Consider the following 20,643-nt stretch of genomic DNA (forward strand, 5'->3'; position numbering starts at 1 on the left):
ATTTTTTCTGTCTTTTAAATTTGAAAGCAGTTATTGGCTCAATCGGTTATTTACCATTTATACTGCCTTGGATGACTTTTATTTACCTTGATTCGCCTCCCTAACTAGATAAGTACTTGAGGACAACAATTTAACTTGATTCTTCTTGGCGTTTGCCACGTATGTGAGGACCTGGAGGCCAGAAGTGTTTGTTGGTGGATTTTAAAAGTGCTCAGGAGGAAGGGGAGCTTCAAATCAATTAGCTTGCTGGGGGTTCTGATATGCTAAATTAGAAGGGGGGAAAAATCTTGTTTCTTTATCTTTTGATCCTCTAAGGAAATTCTGATGCAGAGGTTTTTGTCAAATGAATAGCAGTGGGCTAAAACGGAAGATTATGGTACTTGGGTCTTTTTCTAATGCCTATGAAAGTTGTTTTTTTTTTTTTAATTTTATTTATTTGAGAGCAAGCGAGCACATGAGAGGGGAGAAGTCAGAGGGAGAAGCAGACTCTCTGCTGAGCAGGGAGCCTGATGCAGGACTCAGTCCTGGGACTCCAGGATCATGACCTAAGCTGAAGGCAGTTGCTTAACCAAACTGAGCCACCCAAGCGCCCCTCCTGTGAAAGTTTTAGAAGAGGGTTTTGGTTTTGCTTTTGCTTTGCGCCGGAGGTCAGTGGTAAGATGTACAGTGTCGTAAGATCTTATTTTAATGGAAGCAGTTCAAAACAGGATTTCCCTTTAAATATAAGGCTTCCAATATGATCTTCAGTGCTTTATATTTTTCGTTTTGAGTTTATTTTGGGAGTTTTTCTCGGTAGAACATACACATACAGTTGGCCCTTGGACAACATGGGGATTGGGGGTGCCAGTCCCTCCCAACACACACACACAGAGCGAAGAATCTGTTGTATAACTATTGACTCCCCCAAAACTTAACTCCTAGTAGCCCTCTGTTGGCGGGTAGCCTTACTGATCATAAAAACAGCCTGTTAACGCATACTCGGTATGGTACAGTTACCGTTCATGGTCTTCTTACGATAAGGCAAGCCAGAGAAAAGAAAATGCTAAGAAAATCAGAACACAAAATGCATTTTACTGTAGTGTATTTATTGAAAAAGAATTGGGCCCACGCAGTTCAAACCCGTGTTGTTTAAGGGTGATGTATATTTTTTTAAATATTTTATAAATTTTATATACATAGTAGAAAGTTTTGTTTTGACCATCTTGTTCTGTACAAGCACTGGGGAAGATAAAAAGAATGTGGTCCTCACGTCTTAAGAAATGAAGTGTCGACCATTTCTGTTATTCACAAAGTGTCCCACCTGTTGTTCATGGGCGTTCGGTAGACTTGGGAGTAACTTGGCCCCCCCCATCCATCACACCGTGCAGCTGCTGAAGACAAGGGTCGAGAAGGAGCACATTTCTCGTGAAGACCCCAACCGGAGGAAATAGTGCTTTAAAGCATCTAAGCAAACACAGGGTCACCATGAAATTGGAGCCCCAGAAAGACCTAGGGTGTGTGTCACAGACGGGAGCAGTCAGCACTCCGTCCCTCTTTAGGAAAAGCTCCGTTACACGATCCATAATTCTAGAAAGAGTTCAATGAATTACATGAAATAATTTAGTGTTCTTGTTCACGGAAGAAGCCCAGAGTCCCCCCGCCGTTAGAGCAATCGCGCTGTGAGTGCAAGCCTTCAGCCTCCCGTGTCAGGGTGGGGAGCTTTCCACCTGCTTCTGCCGCGTGAGTCAGTCTGCCACCGGCATGAATCACAGTGATATTTCCCCAAGTCACAGGGAAGATTCATGTGAAAGATTTCAGCTATAAAAAAGCTCCAGCTTTGCCTTAAAACATCGGGTGCCTGCCAAGGTCAGGGCTCGTTGGCGTCTGGTTTGGCACGACGTTATAGGTCATGATCTCACACCTTCCCGTCCGTATGTTGTGCTCAGCCAAGACCTGGCGGGGCCCTGCTTCTGGTCTGGTTTGGGAAGGACCACTGCAGGGAAGCCTGCTGCCCAGATCCAAATCCGAGCCGTGCTCTCATCTGCGTTTTCTCCACCTGGGGGAGTGAGAGGACAAGGCTAGAACCAAATGGGGGGTGGGGGTGCAGGGGCGAGGGCGGGTGGGGGGTAATTAGTTCGAGGACACCGGATTTCCTTCATCTTAAATATTTTATTAAGACGAGATTCAGCATGGCTCTGAAGGGGTAGTAGGTCTGAGCTCGTGCTGTTCTTGCCCAGTGGGAATGCCGGAATGCCGGCAGGATGCTAGCCATGAGCCACCTGTGGCCCTTGAAATGCGTGGAAATCAAATTAAATTTAAGAATTCAGCTCCTCAGTTATGCAAGCCACATTTCAAGGGCTTGGGAGCCGCATGTGGCTGGTGGCTAGCCCCCCACCGGACAGCAGCTGAAGACCACCTCCCATTTCACAGACCGCTCTGAGGGGCAGAGGGGCCTATGACCCGGGCAGTAGCTTCCAAAGTAATGCCCGTTCAGGTGTGTGTCCCTTCCTTTAACTCCATCATCTATTGCTCTTAATACAAAATACCAAATTTAGAAGGAAGTGGATGCAATTAGGGGAAAAGGGGACAGTGGAGGAGAAGGGAAGTGAGGGGCTAGAAGGAGGAGGCCCTGCTCGCCCCAGACCAGGAGTGGCCTCTGTTGTGAGGAGCAGCCGCCAGTGTGCGGACAAGGCCACGGGGTCTCCCGAGGGAGTGGGCCCTGGGAGACCCAGGGACACAACGCCCCTCCTGTCTTCCTTTTCAGACGTTTTCTCTTTATCTGTTCTGGCGGTCGAAACACACGTGGTTAAAAAATAAAACAGTACAAAAATCCCTGTTCTCACTGCCCCTGACCCACACTCTTGGGAGTGAAGCTGTCGTCTCCCCAGCTCTGCTGCCTAGCTCCGTGGCCCAGTTCTTACAGGAAGAGGTCTGGCGTGGCAGAGGTCAGGCCCTGGAGGGCGGTGCCCTGTCCATCACAGGGGTGACCCTTCTTTCTCCCCAAGTCATTTTCTTCCCTGTAGGCCATGCTTTCCCCATCATGGGCTTTCCCCAAGTGACTCATTCACGGTCACCCCCACAGGCACACTCTGAGACCGTCCAAAGCACTGAGGACCCTCGTGGGTGCTAGGGGGGCAGCGCGGGACACACAGCAGGGCCCTGTTGGCTTTCAGACAGTGCCAGGGGTGCTGGTGGGTGGGCCCAGGGGTGCTGGTGGGTACAAGGGGCGCTGGTAGCGTGTGAAGTTTGGTTTCTCACCCTGCAGAGCCGTGGCCCTGGGGCTGTCCACACCGGGAGCGCCCTCTGGTCACTGCGATGTCGAAGCTGCTCACACGTTTCCAGAGCCTGCTTCAGGTGGCCCAGGTTGGTCTCACCGAGGAGAGGATGTTGAAGTTGCCACCCGAACGGGAAGTGGGAGGCTATGGTGCCGAGATCTGGGGGAGGGGGGCATTCCAGCCAGAGGAAGCAGACGGTGCAGAGGCCCGAAGGCGGGAGTGAGCTTGGGTGTGTGCTGGAAGGAAGGCCAGTCCGGCTGCAGACGGACGAGGGTGGCTTGAGCGGAAGGGATAAAGTCAGAGAGGCGGGGTGCAGGCAGGGAAGGTCCAGTAGGATCTTGTCAGCGGCCCTTGGCGGGATTTGGGGTTTTCATTCTTAAGGTGGTGGGAAACCATTGAGCTGGTTTGAGTAGGGAGAGGGGGTGATCTGACCACGTACTACAAAAGATCCCTGCGGTGCTGTGCAGGAAGTAGAGGGGCGAGAATCGGAACCGGGGGCCCTGGCAGCAAGCCCGTCAGCTGCCCAGCGCCTGCATACCCCGAGCTCAGGCAGCCTCGCGCCCAGAAGGGCCACAGTGCAGAGAGCTTTGCTCGGAGGGGCCGCCCCAACATAGCAGCCTTAGTGTCTCCTAGACAGCCTGGTTTCTTGGGAGACCACCTTTTTCGCCCTCATGTACACTCGGCCTGACTGTCCCCAGCCATAGGCTTGTCCCGACATCACCTGCTGAAGAGTGTTCCCCACGGAGTAGTCTTGGCTCGTAACTCTGGGGCTGTCTTTATTCCAGTATTGTGTTCTTCAGATGAACTTTCTTTCAAAAGCTGTCTCAAGGCATGCGCATCGGCTTCTCAGGCTCTGGGTCTCGTGGTCTCTGGCCCCTGGCGGTGCTCATCATACGACTGCAGAAGGGGAGAATTTTGGAAGATGTTGGGAGGGTATAGCTGCTTGGATGGCAGACACGAGGGAGGTGGTGTCCGAAGTCCAGGGACTGAGCGAGGTCCCAGTCTGGCTACACGGCTCCCCGCACGAGCCCGGGAGATGGCCCTGCCGGCGCGACAGCTGCTCCAGGCGCCCGCCCTGGTTCGGGCTCAGGACAGCGGCTGGCCACGCTTGGGCTGGGGGGTCGCAGAGACTGTCGGGGAACATGGGCAGTTCTGTGTGGGCAGTGCTCCCTCGGGGCGCCGACCCCTTCATGGCCCATTGGCTGCTGGTACTTGGCCCTGAGGAGAAGGAGGTGTTCAGAGCGTCTCCATTTCTCCAGGCCCCTGTCTTGCTCTGCTGCTCCAGGACCCCTTCGGGCCTCTTCATCTCCTTGGGCCTCGCCTCCCTTCCGAGTGCGTCTTGTGGGTGACTGCGTATGTCTGCATACCCCAGGGAGGGCGTCAGACGGACAGCCATTCTGTCCTGTCCCGTCTGCCCTCTATTCTGTTGTCACTGCACACCGGAGCCCAGATCGGCTCCTGGTGCATCTGTCCCTCAGCCACGCCTCCCCTCGGTGCCCTCCCCGTAGGCACGTGGCACGATCAAGCCCCTCGCCTTCCAGACAGTCCCGAGGTCCCTGCTATGGCACTGCTGTTTGCCCTGACACTGCTCTTCGCTCCACCTTCCCAAAGCTGTTATGGACACCCCAGGCCTCCCCAGATTGGCCTCAGCCCAGTGGGCTCTGCTGCTGCCTCACTGCCCTCAGCAGCCTCCGCCGGCCCCAGGATGACGAGTCCAGGTCCACAGACTTGAGCTTTCAGGGCCGTCGGATGGGTTGACCTGCTTCCTGAAACACTCTTCCCTCAGCCTCGTCCTCCTCCTCGGCGCCCTCCTCCTCCACCTCTGCCACGCTGCTCCCCGCGGGGCGGTCTCCCTCATCAGTGACTTCAGTGACTGTGTAGACGGGTAACTTCCAAGTTCACGTCCGGCTCACACGGGGTGTCTGAGAGCCAGTCACACAGCCGCACCACCGGGCCCTGCGCGGGCAGAGAAGGCAGCTGAGGGCGGCCAGGCGGCGGCCAGGACAGCACTGAGGCCCTGGTCCGCAGGAAGAAGAGAGCGTCGTGGAGGAGTGAGGAAGGGCGTCACCATGTCTTCCGCTCGGACCCAGGGTGCTCATGACCCGGCTTCTCAGCCCCTTTCTCCTTCCCACCACAGTGACTGGGGCCGCCAGCTGCCGCCTGCTGGTTCTCCGTGCCCCCCACCGGCGCTCCTTGTCACCCATGCACCTGCCGTCCGCTGGTGCAGTGTGCGGTCGGACTGGCAGCGGAGACCGTCCCCTCCCCTGCCATCCGCAGTCCGCACTGCAGCCTGAGGCGCCTTTTGAACAGGAGGATGGATTCGCACCCTCACCCTGCTCAGGTCCCCCTGCACGGCTTCCAGGTGCTGGCCAGGTCAAGGTCAAACTCTGACCCGGCTGGTGGGCTCTGCCAGCACCTGTGGCCCCCAGGCTCCCCTGGAGCCTGCCTGTCTACGGCGAGGGTGGTCACGCCGAGCCCCCACTCTCGGTGGCCCTGCCCAAATGCTATTCCCCCAGCACACATGTGTGCCCTCAGAGGGGCCTCCCTGACCTGCCCAGTGCAGGGCAGTCCCCCGCTCTCACAGGACATGCCAGCAGGGTGTCCAAGCCCTCCTGGAGCTGACATCCCTTTGGGGGAAGGTTGAGACAGCCACCTCGTAGCCAAGCCCATCTGTCAGGCAGCGGTCCACAGAGTGGAATGCGCCACACAGAGGCCTCAGGAAGCCACACTCGGGGTGGGCAGGGGGGAAGCGGGGCCAAGGCACAGGCCCGGCTGGAGCAGGGGCTGGTGACCGGAGCAGGGGCTGGTGACCTGAGCATGGGGCTCTGTAGACCACCATTAAGCCAGTGGGCTGAGAGCCCTGAGAAGTGGCTACAGTGGGTTAGCCTGGGTCATGGGACCAGGTCTTCTTTCTAGAAGCTCATTCTGCCTGCCCCAAGGACAGTGCTCTCGGGGAGGGAGGCCAGCAGGGCCCACACAGAGGGGCCAGGGGCTCCAAGTCAGCAGGTCTTGGGGATGACTTTCTGCTCTGTCAGACGTTCGAAGGCTCGTCTCAGCGTGTGTCCTACACGGGCTGTGGATACGTGTGGAGTTAACTTTATTTCATGAGTTAGCCAGTTGCCCGGTGCTGGTGTTCCAAGCTTTGCTGCAGGAGCTGGGGTTCCGCTCCTGTCCGGGAGGGAGCCGCACGTGCCCCATTGTCCTCGGGGTCAGCATGTGTGGTACACGGGGTTTGGCGTCGTAGAAAGTGGAAGGGAGATGTCAACTTTAGTAGACGTGTGCATGTAACAACATTTAAAACAGGGACTTGGCCTAGGAGGCACTATCTGTGACTGGGGAGTGAAAACTAGGGGTTCTAGGGAATTCTGGGAGGAGGAAAGGAATGGACAGTGTTTTTAAGGAAGAAGACCCAGCTTTCCCAATCGGGTGGAAGGAGAGACAGGTGTCAAGGGCCACATCCGGGAAAGCCCTTTCAAGGAAGAGGCTGCCGACTGTGGGAGGGGAGGGAGCCCAGGCCCTCGCTCCTGATTCAGAGTCCTGTCTGCATGTGGGCGTCTGGCATCTTGGAAAACTCTTCCCAAGTTGTCCTAAGCACCTTATTTAAAAATAAGGCTTTTCTGACTTCTTAGTAAAAATTCCACTCCCGGAGGAGAGCACATAGCTGGGGGCTTTAGCTGGCGTGTCTACTCTCCTAGCTCAGTGTGACTGGAAGGGGCTTGGCGGGTTTGTATTTCTAGGATGAACTTGGTAGGCTTTTCAGAAGTGCACATGTGCATGTACAGACTCCGTTCTTTTGGGGACTGGAAGTGTGGGAGGAGTGAGCAGTTTGCACAGAGAATCTTGACGGTCAGCGCTCAGTTGACTCTCGCTAGGGGCCAGGCCCATCTGAGCTCCCTGGGTGCCCTCGCCCCGTGGGCCTGTGCGGGTGTCTGTTGCACGTGCCCCCCTGCCCCCCGCCACCTCTGCTTCGGTGTTTGCAGGCTCCCCTCCCCTCCTGAGGCAGACATGTGTCCTCAGACACGTATCTCCGTGAGATCCCCAGGCTGCTGTGCAAAGGACCACAAACTGATGATCTCACAGTCCCAGGGGTCAGACGTCTAAAATGGGGCCAAAATCGGGATGGCAGCATGGCTAGTTCTTCCTTGAAGCCCTGGAGGAGAATCCATTTCTGGTCCTCTTCCAGCTTTCATAGGCCTCTTGCGCGTCTTGGCTCATGACCCCTTCCTCTGCCTTCCAAACCAGTGCCCTGGCTTCCAGCAGTCTCTCTGAGGCTCTCACCTCTGCTTTGTCATCTGCTTGTGTTGCCTTGTCTTGTCTTGTCTTGATCTGTGTGATGACGCGGGGCCCATGCTGACAGTCCGGGATCCCTACCTCATCACCGTTCCAGAGTCCCTTTGGCCAAGTAAGGAAGCGTATTCTTAGGTTCCAGGGATTTGGACGTGAACGTCTTTGGAGGGTCACAGTCATCAGCCTCTATATGTCAGCCTATATGGGAAATGTTTAGAGTAAAAAGTTTGAAGGAAGACGTGAGAAATGAGGTGTGTCTGTGAATTCCTGGAAATCCAATATTACTAGCAGTGGGAGGTCACTCAGACTCCAGCCACTCTAAGGACTGGTGTTTACGGTGGAGTGGAAGGGACCGTCCCTGAGCAAGACTCGTATATATATTCCAGATTCTTAACTGTGCTGTAAAAGACAACGCTTTGAGGTACGCATGTGTTTCTGTTTTTATTTCGGAAACAGATTTCCAGCAGGAAAAACAGCCTTGTGGCCACCCCATCAACAGTGTCTAGTAAAATTAAAGTACCAGTGCCTCAGCCCATAGTGAAGAAAGACAAGCGGCAAAATTCCTCCCGGTTTAACGCCAGCAATAACAGAGAACTTCAGAAACTACCGTCTTTAAAAGGTAATCTCTATTATTTGTCTTTTAAAAGTCCAAGCGTGCCCACGTAGGGAGACAGAGTCATATCTGGGTAGCTCACTGGCTTCTCCTGCCTCGGCTGTGTTTAGTTTCTGTTCAGGTCACTTTATTGAGGTTTGTGTTGTTCTGTTTTGTTTTTTCAATTAAAATGCCACAACCTGATTGACCCAACTGATGTTCCAGATTCCAGAGCCGTCGGAGATAAAAATGTAATCGCGACTGTGTTCTATGTGTAACACCCTGGAAAAGGCAGAGGGGAGGCTTTAAATCTGTCCATGTGAACCGTCACAGGCTGGCTGGTGTCCCCTTCAAGTAATTCTCCCCATGGCACTTGTCACCTGTGAGCTCCAGCAAGTCTGAAAGGAGCCACTGCCAGGGTACAGGTTTTGAAACTATAGCAATGCCTCTCTGCTTTCCTGGGGTTGGAGAAGTGAGAACTGTAACCATAGTCTTTTGTGGACTTACTCTTTATGACTCATTTGGGGCTTACATTGCCCAAGGGTTTTCTATTTGAGATCAGTCAGGAAAGGGTGCCCTTTGCTTTGACTTTCCCCTGAAATGGAACCGTTGCCTCTTTCCATCCGAGGGCGTTCAGTCCCTGTAAGTACTTCCCCAGGAGATGTGGAGGTTGAAGTACGTAAGACCGAGGAACATAGCGTAAGGACCCCAAAGTCAAACACGAACCTCTGAAAACCTTTATGTTGACTAAGATATTAAGACTAGCCTTATAAGTGAAGCCCCAGACATTTTGCATACTTCCGGTTACTAACAATGGGTCTTTTGCAAGATGTATGAACCCAGAGCAGGAGGTGCGTCTATGCAGGTGTATTCCAGTGCCTTCCAGGGCCAGGTAGCGGGTTCAGTGCAGACGAGCCAGGCAGGGGGAGGGATGAAGGGAAGGACGGAGGAAAGAATGCAGGGGGAGGGACCAGTTGATGGATTCGCAGATGCATTTCCTGCCGCTCACCTGCTGGTAATCCCGCTGTCCTTGCAGTTTACAGAGCATGAATCGGGCTTATGTTGGATTGAGTGTCGTAGTTGATAAGACGCATACTAACTCATCTTGGGGAGGGGTGAGTAGACGGAGCACAGGAGATTTTCAAGACAGTGGACGCATTCTGTATGCTACCAGGTTAGGAGATATGTGGAATTTTGCATTTGTCAAAACCTGTAGAGTACACACGAACACAACCTCTCGGAAACTGCGGTATTTAATTTATAATGATGTGTCGGTATTGGCTGATGAGTTGTAACAAATGCAGAAAGTTGATGACGGGCAGCAGGTGGCCGGTGACCGGGAAACTCTGCACTGCACGTCCAGCGCTTCTGTAAGCCGTGAAGTCCGGTCGCTTACAAACAACCACCACCACCACCGCGGAACAGGCTAGCACTGCCCTCTTCTGAGACCCTCTGCTGAGTCTTCCCTCCAGCCCCTGACACTCCTGCGCCGCAGGCTCATGGTCACGGTCAGTCTCTGATGGGGACTCACCCCTGCTTACCCGTTCATTCGTCATTCCCACCTGCATCTCCGGCTCTCCTCCCGGGACCACTTTCCCTCTGTCTGACGACGACGTCATGTAGAATCTCCTTCAATGAGGGTCTAGCGGTGGCACGTTCTTTATTTCTCTAGAAAATATCTCTATTCTGCCCTCATTCCTGAGAGATGTTCACTGAGGCCTGAATCGTTATTTTCCTTCAGAACACCGAAGCTGACCATTTCATCGCCTTTGCCTTCCCTCCACATCGAGAAACCCAAGTCATTGTTTGAAGGGACTGTGACTCTGACCGCTGTTTTGATTCTTGTCTGTAACGTTGCTCTTTCGTTGCTCCCCTGCTGGGTGTCCAGACGTGGCTTTGTTTATTGTCCGTCTTTTTCGGGACTCATCGTGCACCCACAGATAATTCTATTTCCTTGGGGCTGGAAGGCTCCCAGCCCTTATGGCTTCTGCATTCGTCTTGTTTTTCCTTTGGCTTTAAACAAACATGTATTGGGCTTTTTCCATTTATTGTCTTTTTATTCCTCCCCTGTTTCTCCTGCTTTTTGTGACTTCCCAAGCTATATTTTCGATGAGAGGGTCTTACATTATGGCTGATGAAGGACCAGTTTTCTTTCTCTTAATTTTCAACCCTTCATGGGAGGAATACCTTCATAATATACAGTGAAAATAAATAACTATACCAATGAAATATAAAATTCATCGTTTTGTGTTATTATAGCCAATGGACATAAAATTACCTTGCTGAGTTGCTCTCACAATCTCTGAACACCACGCTTAACTTCTGTCACCTTGCTGGGACTCTGCAGGTCTGTCTTGTATGGGCCGATCTCCCCTTGTTGAGCTTTTCATCTCAGACATCCTTTTTCATTTACAGAAGTTACATTTTTCATCTGCAGTATGAGTTTTTCCTATTTTTCTGTTCTTCCATCTCTGTGGGTGGCGTAAACACCACGGCTTCGCCGTCTACGTCAAATGTTGTTATCATCCTTGCCAGACTTTGTTCATGCAGTCTTCCTTCCTCGAGTACCTGTTTTCTGCCGTATGCTGGTCATTGTAGTCAACTATTTAAAATAAGTCCAAACCTAAAACGAAAATATCTTTGGGTGCCTGGGTGGCTCAGTTGGTTAAGCAACTGCCTTGGGCTCAGATCGTAATCCCGAAGTCCCGGAATCGGATCCCACATCGGGCTCCCCGCTCAGTGGGGAGTCTGCTTCTCCCTCTGACCCTCTCCTCTCTCATGCTCTCTCTCTCACTCTCTCTGTCTCTCAAATAAATAAATTAAATCTTAAAAAAAAAAGAAAGAAAGAATCTTTTTCTGCAGGGATTTATTTTTGCTGTTTCTGCCAGATGCCATTGGCAGTCTGGGCATGTTGTAAATCACAGCACGAGTTTCTTACAACTTGTTAAATTAGTCAAGCCAGTTGTCCCATAAAACATCCTGCTTAGGGGCATCTGGGTGGCTCAGTGGGTTAAAGCCTCTACCTTCAGCTCAGGTCATGATCCCAGGGTCCTGGGATCGAGCCCCGCATCAGGCTCTCTGCTCGGTGGGGAGCCTCCTTCCCCCTCTCTCTCTCTGCCTCCCTCTCTGCCTACTTGTGACCTCTGTCAAATAAATAAATAAAATATTTTTTTAAAAAATGTCCTGCTTATTCCCTGTGGTTCCAGAAAATAGAAACCTTTTCTGGGTGGAGTACATCAGACATGGTGCTGTAGAACCCAGGAGACATTAGTGCAGGATATTCATCCAGTGGAAGGGACTCTTAGGGTGATGGTGGTGGATTGATCTCTCCATCAGACCCTGACCCTTCCCTCTGCAGCTGGGCTGGCTAAAAGCACGGGTAGTGATCTGCAAGGTAGGCTGCGGCCTCCTGCTGGCCTGTCCCCACCAGCTCCACGCCAGCACCGAGTACCCACAGCGGAGCCTTCACTTGACTCAGCAGCCTTGTAGAGAGTCATCAGTTAAGCTGGAGTTCTTCCGACAGCAGAGCTGTTTCTCACCGGCTGGGGACACTTGGCTTGACATACGGCTCCTCCTGAACGTCAGGATAGGCTTGACGCTCTGCCTTTTACTTACACTTTCCCTCAGATGGTGGAAACGAAAGGTTTTTCTGATTTTCTTTTCTTTTCTTTTCTTTTTTTTGAATAGCGGTATGGACTTGGGTATTTTTATTTGATTTCAGCGTGCTTCAGCTTGCTAAAATCATTATTCTTATGATGTAGGGATACAAAATTTTAACCACTGGGTATTCTTTGGGTTGACACGTGTGTATTTTTTGACAGGGACACATTTATTTTTGATTCCTTGATTTCTGACACAGTAAGATGTTCCCCAGTCTCATTTGGTACCTTCTTTGCCCCAGACTTAGAATCGGCCACTTTCAGAGAGCCCCGATTCCTTTCAGTGAGGACTGACTTTAGAGACCAAAATCTGGGGAGAGGAGTAGGGGTGCTTGTTGCTATCGGACCAATGATGCTTTTAGGTGTTGTCGACGGAGGGAGGTGGGATATGAATCTATATACGTATGAATGCTACGTTCATATTGACGTTTTCAGTTCAGCCTTAACATCATGGTGTTTTCACGTGTTTCTTGAGTCTTCAGTTTTTTCTCTTTTACACTGAAAATCTTGGTTTTGAAGATCATTGACAGAATCATTGCTATATCCTATTAAAATAATTCACAGCAATAATACTGATACCATCACAAACAGTAGGAACTTTGAAGTGACTCCTTTCATTGCAGAAAAGTCGTAGTGTTTTTATCAGGATCCGTCACATGTGTTAAATGTCCAGGGCGGGGGGCGGTTGGCATCTTTAGAATTGTTTGTGTCCTCTGGCCTAAGAGTGGGCTGTGCCAAGTCCACTTCGTTTCCTTCAGGATGTTCTTAAAGTATCCATCATGTGGGTTTTGCACAATTCTTACTAAGTTTTATGCCCTGATACTCTTACTGTGGTTGCTCTTGTGTCTTCTGAGTAGCTGATCATTTATACGAAGGCGGCTAATTTCTGTGTCTCGCTTTTGCATCCTGCTTTCCCACTGAGTTATCTTGCTGTTGACGGTAGTTTTCAGTTGGTTCTTTCGGACGTCGCAGGTGTCTAATGAGATCTGCACGTAACGATAACCTCATGCCCTCGTTCTGAGAATCCTGCCAGTGTCTTCCCCCTGAATTGAGTGAAAATTCCAGTAAGATGTCGTAGGCAGTGGTACAAGCAGGCGTGTGTGTGTTGTTTCTGACTTGAGTGGAAACAGAAGCAGGGTTTTTCAAACAACCGTGTCACTCCGTTCTGTGACGGTCCTTGGTTTTCAGCTGTGATAGATCGTGCTGTAATGTAAATATTTTGCCTTTGTTCGTGTCTTTGAACGGTTCCTTAAGCTGGACTCAGAGGAGGGAAGTACTGGGCCAGAGCCTGTGTGTTTTCAAAATCCCTTTGTAGAGACTGCCCAGGTGCTGTCCCGGGAGGTGGCACTGTACACGCCCCCCTGACTGGATGAGATGCCTGTCCCATCGCACCTTTGCCACACTGGGGTTATTTAAAATCTGAGTCATCTGTTAAGTGCAAAGTAGCATTTCCTATTTTCATCCAGTTAGCAGGGAGGCTGAGTATAGTCTTTGGGCCCGTTTCACTCAGAGAATTCCCTGAATGAGTCCCTGTGCACACCATGTTTGGTCGATGCCAAACGAAGGGAGATGTCCTGGGTGACGTGCGGCCTGCGGCTAGTCTGCGGTTCTTGTGGGAAAGAAGAGCCCGGGAGAAGTCAGGTCATGAGGGAGCAATGAGGACAAACAGCAGTGAACCAGAGACCTTGGGACAGCAAGTTGGAGTTGCTAAGCACTTGGGATTTTGTGAAAGAAGTTGCTGCGTTATTGTTGGGAGAATTTACATGGCCCTGGTTTTGTGATAATACAAGACTTCAACCTTTTTCAGAGCAATTTGTTTTCTGATACCGTTGGAAGTTTGGCCACACACACAGGTCATTTCCTGCCTGGAGACAAACTGTGCATGAGTTTAAAGGAGCTTCGCCTCTTGGCCTTTAGTTGCAGAATTGTAACGGTGCAGTGTGAGAAGTTTCTAGAGCGCCTGTCCTAATTCCGGCAGGCCGAGAGACTGCTCTCAGCAGTCCTGTCTTCTGCCCCGTGCTTGGGTCTCTGTGTCTGCTCCTGGCTGCCCAGGGCAACAGAGGAGATGGCCCCGGGCGTGGTGAGGCAGGTGCCGGGGTACAGCAAGTACTCACTGATCGTCTGGGTTGTCCAGAGCAGGGGGAGGCGGTCAGGACAATGACAGTGACCAGAGGCGGCCCCAGACCCAGATCCCCCACGCTCTTCCAACTCAGGCTCCTCTTGGCTCGGTTCTCAGCAGCTGGGCAACAGAGCCGCCGCCAGGGCCCTCCGTGTGCATGAGCGAGAGCTGGTGCTGTGTCAGCCAGCCCGGCCCTTCTGTGACACTATCCTCTCTGCTCTCCTGCAGCCACAGAGGTGGCTTTTACTGCAAGGGACAGTCTGTCTCTGGCCTCTGCCAGCCGCCTCAGGGCAGAACTTGAGAGTTTGCCTCCAACTAGCTGTAGTCTCACATTTGATGTTGGGCTCAGGCCCTGTGCACACCTCTCCTTGATTTCTCACCACACCCCACGTCCCACTCGCGACTGCATACACGCGCTGTGTCTCGGATGGTCCCAGCCTCTGTCCAGCCCCTCGTGGCCCTAGACACCTGGCTTTCCTCTCCGCTCTTCTTCATCTTTTTTATAATGTGGTAAAATACACATCGAGCAGTACTTTTCATTCTAACCACGCATCAGTGTCCGTTTCAGCGACAGCGAGTACATTCTCAGTGCCCTGCGCCCATCACCACCGTCTGTACGCGCCTCCCCTCGCCCTCCCCCTCCCCCGCAACTGCCGTTCTCCTTTCTGTCTCTGTGATTTCGACTCCTCCAGGAGGGGGAATCATCCAGAATGTGTCCTGCTGGCTCTGGCTTCTCTCTCTCTTAGCTTTGTGTTCTCAAGGATCACCTGTGTTGTAGCCGGTGACAGGACGTCTTCCTTTTTAAGGCTTAGCACTACTCCGGGGTGTGGCTGGACCACGGTGTGTGCCCATCCGTCCGTCCACGGACACGCAGGTGCAGAGTGCTCCGCACACCTTACTCTTGCGGGATGCGTCCCCGAGGGCAGAGCTGTCTGCGTGTCTGTCTGGGTGCCCCGTCTAGCATCTGCCAAGGACACTGGAGACACACTTTATGGGAGGACTGGAAAGCTCTTCGGTCCCTCTGCCTGCTCCTTCCACACTCCCTTCAGCCTCCAGAGAACCGCCTTGGCATCCGCTCATGTGCGGAACCAGCCCGGGCTCACCGCTCCCTCCTTCTCGGGGAGGAGGCTCCTTACTGGCCCCTGGCGTGCGAGCCGCTGGTAGGTGGTGTGGACTAGGTGCACCTTGTGCGATGCCTTCCCTGAACCAGGAGGGGCCGGGAGCCCTTGCCCTGCTTTCCAGCCCAGCTGTGGCGAGAACGACAGCAAGCCCTTGGGGTAAGGTCTGCCCGGTCTCCTCCACTTACCCCTGCTGGCCTTCCCTGGGCGCCAGCCCGGCCATGCTTTCCACTCACGGGACTCACCCAGATCCATGGGGCAACCAGCACTGTCCCTTTTGTCCTTGCTTTTTGGCAAGCAGACGTTCCCTGGCAACCTGAACGCTAGATATCTTTGATCTGCCTCAGGAAAAAGTCTATTTTAAACTCTAAGTGAAGCTAAACGTTTTAGGTGAGCTCTCTCACCCTACCAAAAGGACGTCATCCAGGCTCCTACAGTTTCCAGTTCAGAAAAATAAATTAAAAAATCGTGCCAGCCCGCACAACGGCCATGCTTTGCTGTGACAACACCACAATGCGCAGGGCTCACACATGACTTTCTTTTAAAGAAAGGAACTACAAAACTTTTCACTAAGATATGAGCACATTTAATTTGCCAACGAAATTGCCTGGGAGAAGAAAAATAAAACCTTGGGCTAAATTGAAACATGAAAACTGTACAGTTTTATTCTGAAATGCTAAATCAGAAATCAAATCAGTGAGCTGTATTTACAGCCAGTTTCCTTTTAAATAAAGACCAAATCAAAGTGATAGAGGGACCAGGGAATAAAGAGTAATTCCCTTTTTTTTTTTTTTGAGATTTTATTTTTTATTTGTTTGACAGAGAGAGAGATCACAAGTAGGCAGACAGAGGGGGGAGCAGAGATCCCGATGCGGGGCTCAATCCCAGGCCCCTGAGATCATGACCTGAGCTGAAGGCAGAGGCTTAACTCACTGAGCCACCCATGCACCCTGAGTAATTCCTTTTTAAGCCTGTACTTTGGTACAGCGCAAAGATGCCTGCATTTACATTTTTTTTTTCTTCTGAAGTTCATTTAGCCACTTTGTGGTCCACCATCAGTTTTTGATGTTATGTTCAGTGATTCCTTAGTTACGGGGATGCCCAGTACTCATCAGCACGTGCGTCTTTGATGGGGGCGCACATGGAGCACAAGGGGCCTGTGTGTCCACCCTCTGTTCTGGAAGGCAAACCGCCATGAGCCCACAAGGTGCCTTTCCTCCCTCGGCATTGGCTCAGGCCCTTGGTGGGACAGCTGCCGCAGCGGGAAGGGCAAAGGGCAGGGCTGCCCCAGGAGGGCTGGAGCCCAGTTGGGTTACACGGAACATTGCGTCCTCTAAGCCAGGAGCTAGAAGATGACGTACCTCCTGCTTCTCCGGTGACTAGAACCATCCCGGGTCACTCCAGGTGGCAGGACCTCACAGCCCGGCGACAGTGGCTGCGGTGGGAGGCTCTTCTGGGAGCACCACGGAGGGCTTATGCCGTCAGTGAAGACACCGCTCTGGGAGCCAGTGGAACCTGGTGGCTTCAGCGAGGGTCCAGGTTCACAGCGAAGCGGGCACATACGGTGGTAAAAACGAACTAGTCCGTAACTGATTCTTTGAGGCAGGGAGTCCGCATCCTCTACTGTCTTGGTTCAGTTTGTCTTCCCCGATTTAGGCCCATTTTTGTTTGCGTGTTTTTACCTACGTAACCTTGGGGACGCATCCCAGTGAGCACACCTTGGGGGTCAAACTTCCTATCACAGCCCATCCTCAGTCCTTCGCCTGCGCCCAGGAGGCCGCGTTCACTGAGGCTTCCTCCCTGCTCACTTCATCTGTGCGTCTTTTTAAAAGCTGTTACTTGTCATTTTTGTCCAAGTATTATAGGCTTATTTTAGCAATACTGAAAAATATACAGAAGTTTCAGGAAGAAAAACTGCCCATTGCCATAACACTCCACAGCTGATATTTGGGAAGTGTTTCTTTTTATGATCATACTATTTCTGAAAATTTACATGCTGCCCCTTCCAGTTATTTTCATTTTAAATACTTATAAAGATTTTTGATGGATGTGTAATATATCATTGTGTGGGATAATCCCTTTGACACTGAAGTGGTCTAGTATTTTACAATCATCAATAAAAATGTGCTGCTCTAGGGAAAAAAATACTGGGAATTAACCAAGGAGGTAGAAGACTTGTACACTGAAATTAGGAGCACTGCTTCAAGACACTGAAGACCACGCGTGTCACTGGACAGACACCTGTGTTCATGGACTGGAAGACAAAACTGCCAGGATGTCAGTACTGCCTAAAGAGATCCACACATTCAGTGTGACCCTTATCAAAATCCTAGCAGTGTTTTTTCCCAGAGACAGAAAAATCCATCCTAAAATTCACATGGAATCTCCAGGGACCCCAGATGACCAAAGCAGTTTTGGAAAAGAACACCACACTTGGAGGTCTTATATTTCCTGATATTAAAACTTCCTGCAAAGCCACAGTAATCAGAACTGTGTGAGACCAACATAAAGACAGACATATACACCAGTACAGAGTAGACCAGAGAGCCTGGAAATAAACCCATCACGTGGTTTTCAGCAAGGATGCCACCCACTCAGTGGGGGAAGGATGGTCTTTTGAGCAAATGGGCCAGGTAGAACCAGATGTCCACATGCAGAAGAATGAAGTTGGACCCCTGCCTCACGCCATACACAGAGACTAATTCGGGGGCGCCTGGGTGGCTCAACTGGGTGAGTATCGGACTCTTGGTTTCGGCTCAGGTCATGCTCTCGGGGTCATGGGATCGAGCCCCGCATCAGGGTCTGTGCTCAGCACAGTCTGCTTAACATTCTCTCTCCCTCTCCCTCTGCCCCTCCCCCCACTCGCAATCTCTCAAATACATAAAATCTTTTTCTAAAAAAAGTTATTCAGTGTAGATCAACGACTTAAATATAAAAGCTGAGATTACAAGCCATCAGAGGAGAAGCTTCATGGCACTGAATTGGCTACTGATTTCTTCAAAATGACAGTCCAAAACCACAGGCAACAAAAATAGTTAATTTGGTTGACATGAAAACTTAAAATTCCTGTCCCTGAAAAACACAATCAACAAGGTAAAAAGGCAATCCAGAGAATGGGGGAAATAGGAGTCGTTTATCTGAGAAGGAATTAATATCCAGAATCTGTAAAGAACTCCTACAACTCAATGACAAGAAAACCAGATTCAGAAATAGGCAAAGGACTCAAAGAGACTCTTCTCCAAAGAAGACATACACACGGCCAGTAAGCACAGGAAAACATGATCAACATCACTAACTGTTAGGAAAATGCAAAACAAAATCACAGTGATTCTACTTCACATCCATTAGTGTGGCTACTATCAAAGAAAAAGAAAGAAAGAAAGAAAAAAAAAACAGAAAACAACTAGTGTTGGTAAGGATGTGGAGAAATTGGAGCCCTGTGCACTGTTGGTGGGAGTGAAAATGCTGCTGCTGCTGCTGCTGCTGTGGGGAAAAGCACAGCAGCTCCTCCGAGAGTTAAACATAGAAATGCCATATGTCCCAGCGATTCCGCTTCTGGGGTACACCCCAAGGAGTTGGAAGGAGGGGCTGAAAATAGACACCGGCACACCCCTGTTATTCACAGTAGCCCGGTGGCAGAGGCGGCCTGAACGGCCATCTGTGGATGAATGGGACAGCACATGGTCTGTTCAGCCTTACGAAGGAAGGAGATACTGACCCCTGCTAGGACAGGGACAGACCTCGAGGATGTTTCACCGAGGGAAGTAAGCCAGTCCCAGGACAAACACTGCCTGATTCCCCTTGGTGGGGTCCCTGGAATGGTCAGATCTACAGAGACAGATGTAGAAAGGGGCTCAGGGGGGAGGGGAGGAGGTGACTGAGGCTGGGGGGCCGGAGGGGGGATGGGGCATTAGTATTTCACGGTGATGGAGTGTTGGTTTTACAGGATGAAGAGAGTTCTGTGGATGGACAGTGGCAGCAGCTGCACGACATTATAAATGGACTTAATACCACTGAGCTATATGCTTAAAAGTGGTTAAGATGGTGAATTTTATATAGTGTGTATTTTAGCACAATTTTTAAAATATTAAAATGTGACGCACATTCTACTACTATGTTTCTAGAATAGAAACATTTCTAGAATAGATTCCCAGGAGTAAAATTACTTAAAGAATCTTGATCCACTTTGCCAGATAATTTTAATTCCAAAAGAATCCAGACAACGTACAGATTTGTTGGCAGGGTCATAGCACACCTTTACAGCGGGGGTAACTGTCATTTGTTGAAATTATTGCTGATTTGAGAGGCAGAGAAATACTTTTTTATGCAAGTATTGATCAGTTATAGCTCTTTCGTGAACTGAATCAACATTGAGGCCCTGTTGTTTGTTTGTTTGTTTGTTTGTTTTAATAGGTTTTATTTATTTGAGAGAGCACAAGTAGGAGGTGCAGCAGAGAGAGAGAGAGAAGCAGGCTCCTGCCAAGCAGGATGCCCGATATGGGGCTCTATTCCAGGACCCTGGGATCATGACCTGAGCTGAAGCTAGATGCTTACTGACTGAGCCACCCAGGCACTCCTAGGCCCTGTTTTTTATAAGCAACATCTGTCTTGAGGGAAAGAACATCCAGAAATTTGTACATTTCTTCAATGTAAGCAATATCCATTAAGGGTTTGTCTGTTGTTTTTAAATGTTCTATTCTCTTGATACTCACTTCCCTTCTCAAAGCTGTAGGGATTTGGGGGGTTGGGGGTGCTTGGGTTTGGGTTTTTATTCAACTCATCTCAGATTTTATTTTGGTGCAAAGACTTAAATTGGCTTATCCCCATATCTCCAACCAGTTATCTAACTAATCTTCCCCTTTACACTGATTTGAGAGTCATCCTTTGTCGTAATAATACACTTGGATACATACGTTTCCTGCTGGGGCGTGGGGGCTGTAGCTTCCGTCTCACGGATCTGACCTGCTTCCTAGCCTCTCATTACACCGGCCTGAACTCACAAGCTTCCCAGTGGGTAGGACTAGCCTTACCCACAAGTAATCTCATTCTCTTGTTTTTTATTTTTCCAGGGGAACTTTAGAACTGTTTTGTCGAGAAAAAAGAAAAAGAGACCCAACCAAATTTTGACTGCAGTTGCTCTAAACCTGGAAATCAGTTTGGGGGAAAATGAACACCAATATATTCATAGTATTTACCCTTCCAGACCAGGAGCCTGCCTTCTGTGTATCTGTTCCAGTGTTTTTTCCTCTTTCCATATTACTCTGTATTACTTCATTGTGCTCCGTAGTACTCATTTGTTTCTTTGCTTATTTATGTTCAGGGTGTATTTCATCGTGATACCTAGATCACAGTTCTTAAGTTCTTTTCTTTTTTTAAAGATTTTATTTCTTTTCTTGACAGACAGAGATCACAAGTAGGCAGAGAGGCAGGCAGAGAGAGAGAGCAGGAAGCAGAACAGGAGGAAGCTCTCTGCTGAGCAGAGAGCCCGATGTGGGGCTCCATCCCAGAACCCTGAGACCATGACCTGAGCTGAAGGCAGAGGCTTAACCCATTGAGCCACCCAGGCACCCCTAGTCCTTAAGTTCTTTCAAGAACTACTTTCTGTGCACAAGGC

At 50.5% G+C, this 20,643-nt stretch overlaps 1 protein-coding gene across 7 annotated transcripts in view; it reads left to right on the plus strand.

Moving 5' to 3' along the window:
• The window catches only part of LOC111148624 (protein phosphatase 2 regulatory subunit B'gamma), a 123,849-nt gene that overhangs the window by 6,039 nt on the left and 97,167 nt on the right, over positions 1 to 20,643 (plus strand). For 6 of the 7 annotated variants that reach the window (XM_022505353.1, XM_022505357.1, XM_022505355.1 and 3 more), the window contains exon 3: positions 7,998 to 8,160. The exons of the other annotated variant lie outside the window; for it this stretch is intronic. In XM_022505353.1, the coding sequence (XP_022361061.1) occupies positions 7,998 to 8,160 (163 nt within the window). The remainder of the gene's footprint in view (positions 1 to 7,997; positions 8,161 to 20,643) is intronic. 7 annotated transcript variants of the gene reach the window in all.

This window comes from Enhydra lutris, unplaced genomic scaffold (genome assembly GCF_002288905.1).
Source record: "Enhydra lutris kenyoni isolate GAN:26980312 unplaced genomic scaffold, ASM228890v2 scaffoldscaffold20, whole genome shotgun sequence".
Taxonomy (NCBI): domain Eukaryota; kingdom Metazoa; phylum Chordata; class Mammalia; order Carnivora; family Mustelidae; genus Enhydra; species Enhydra lutris.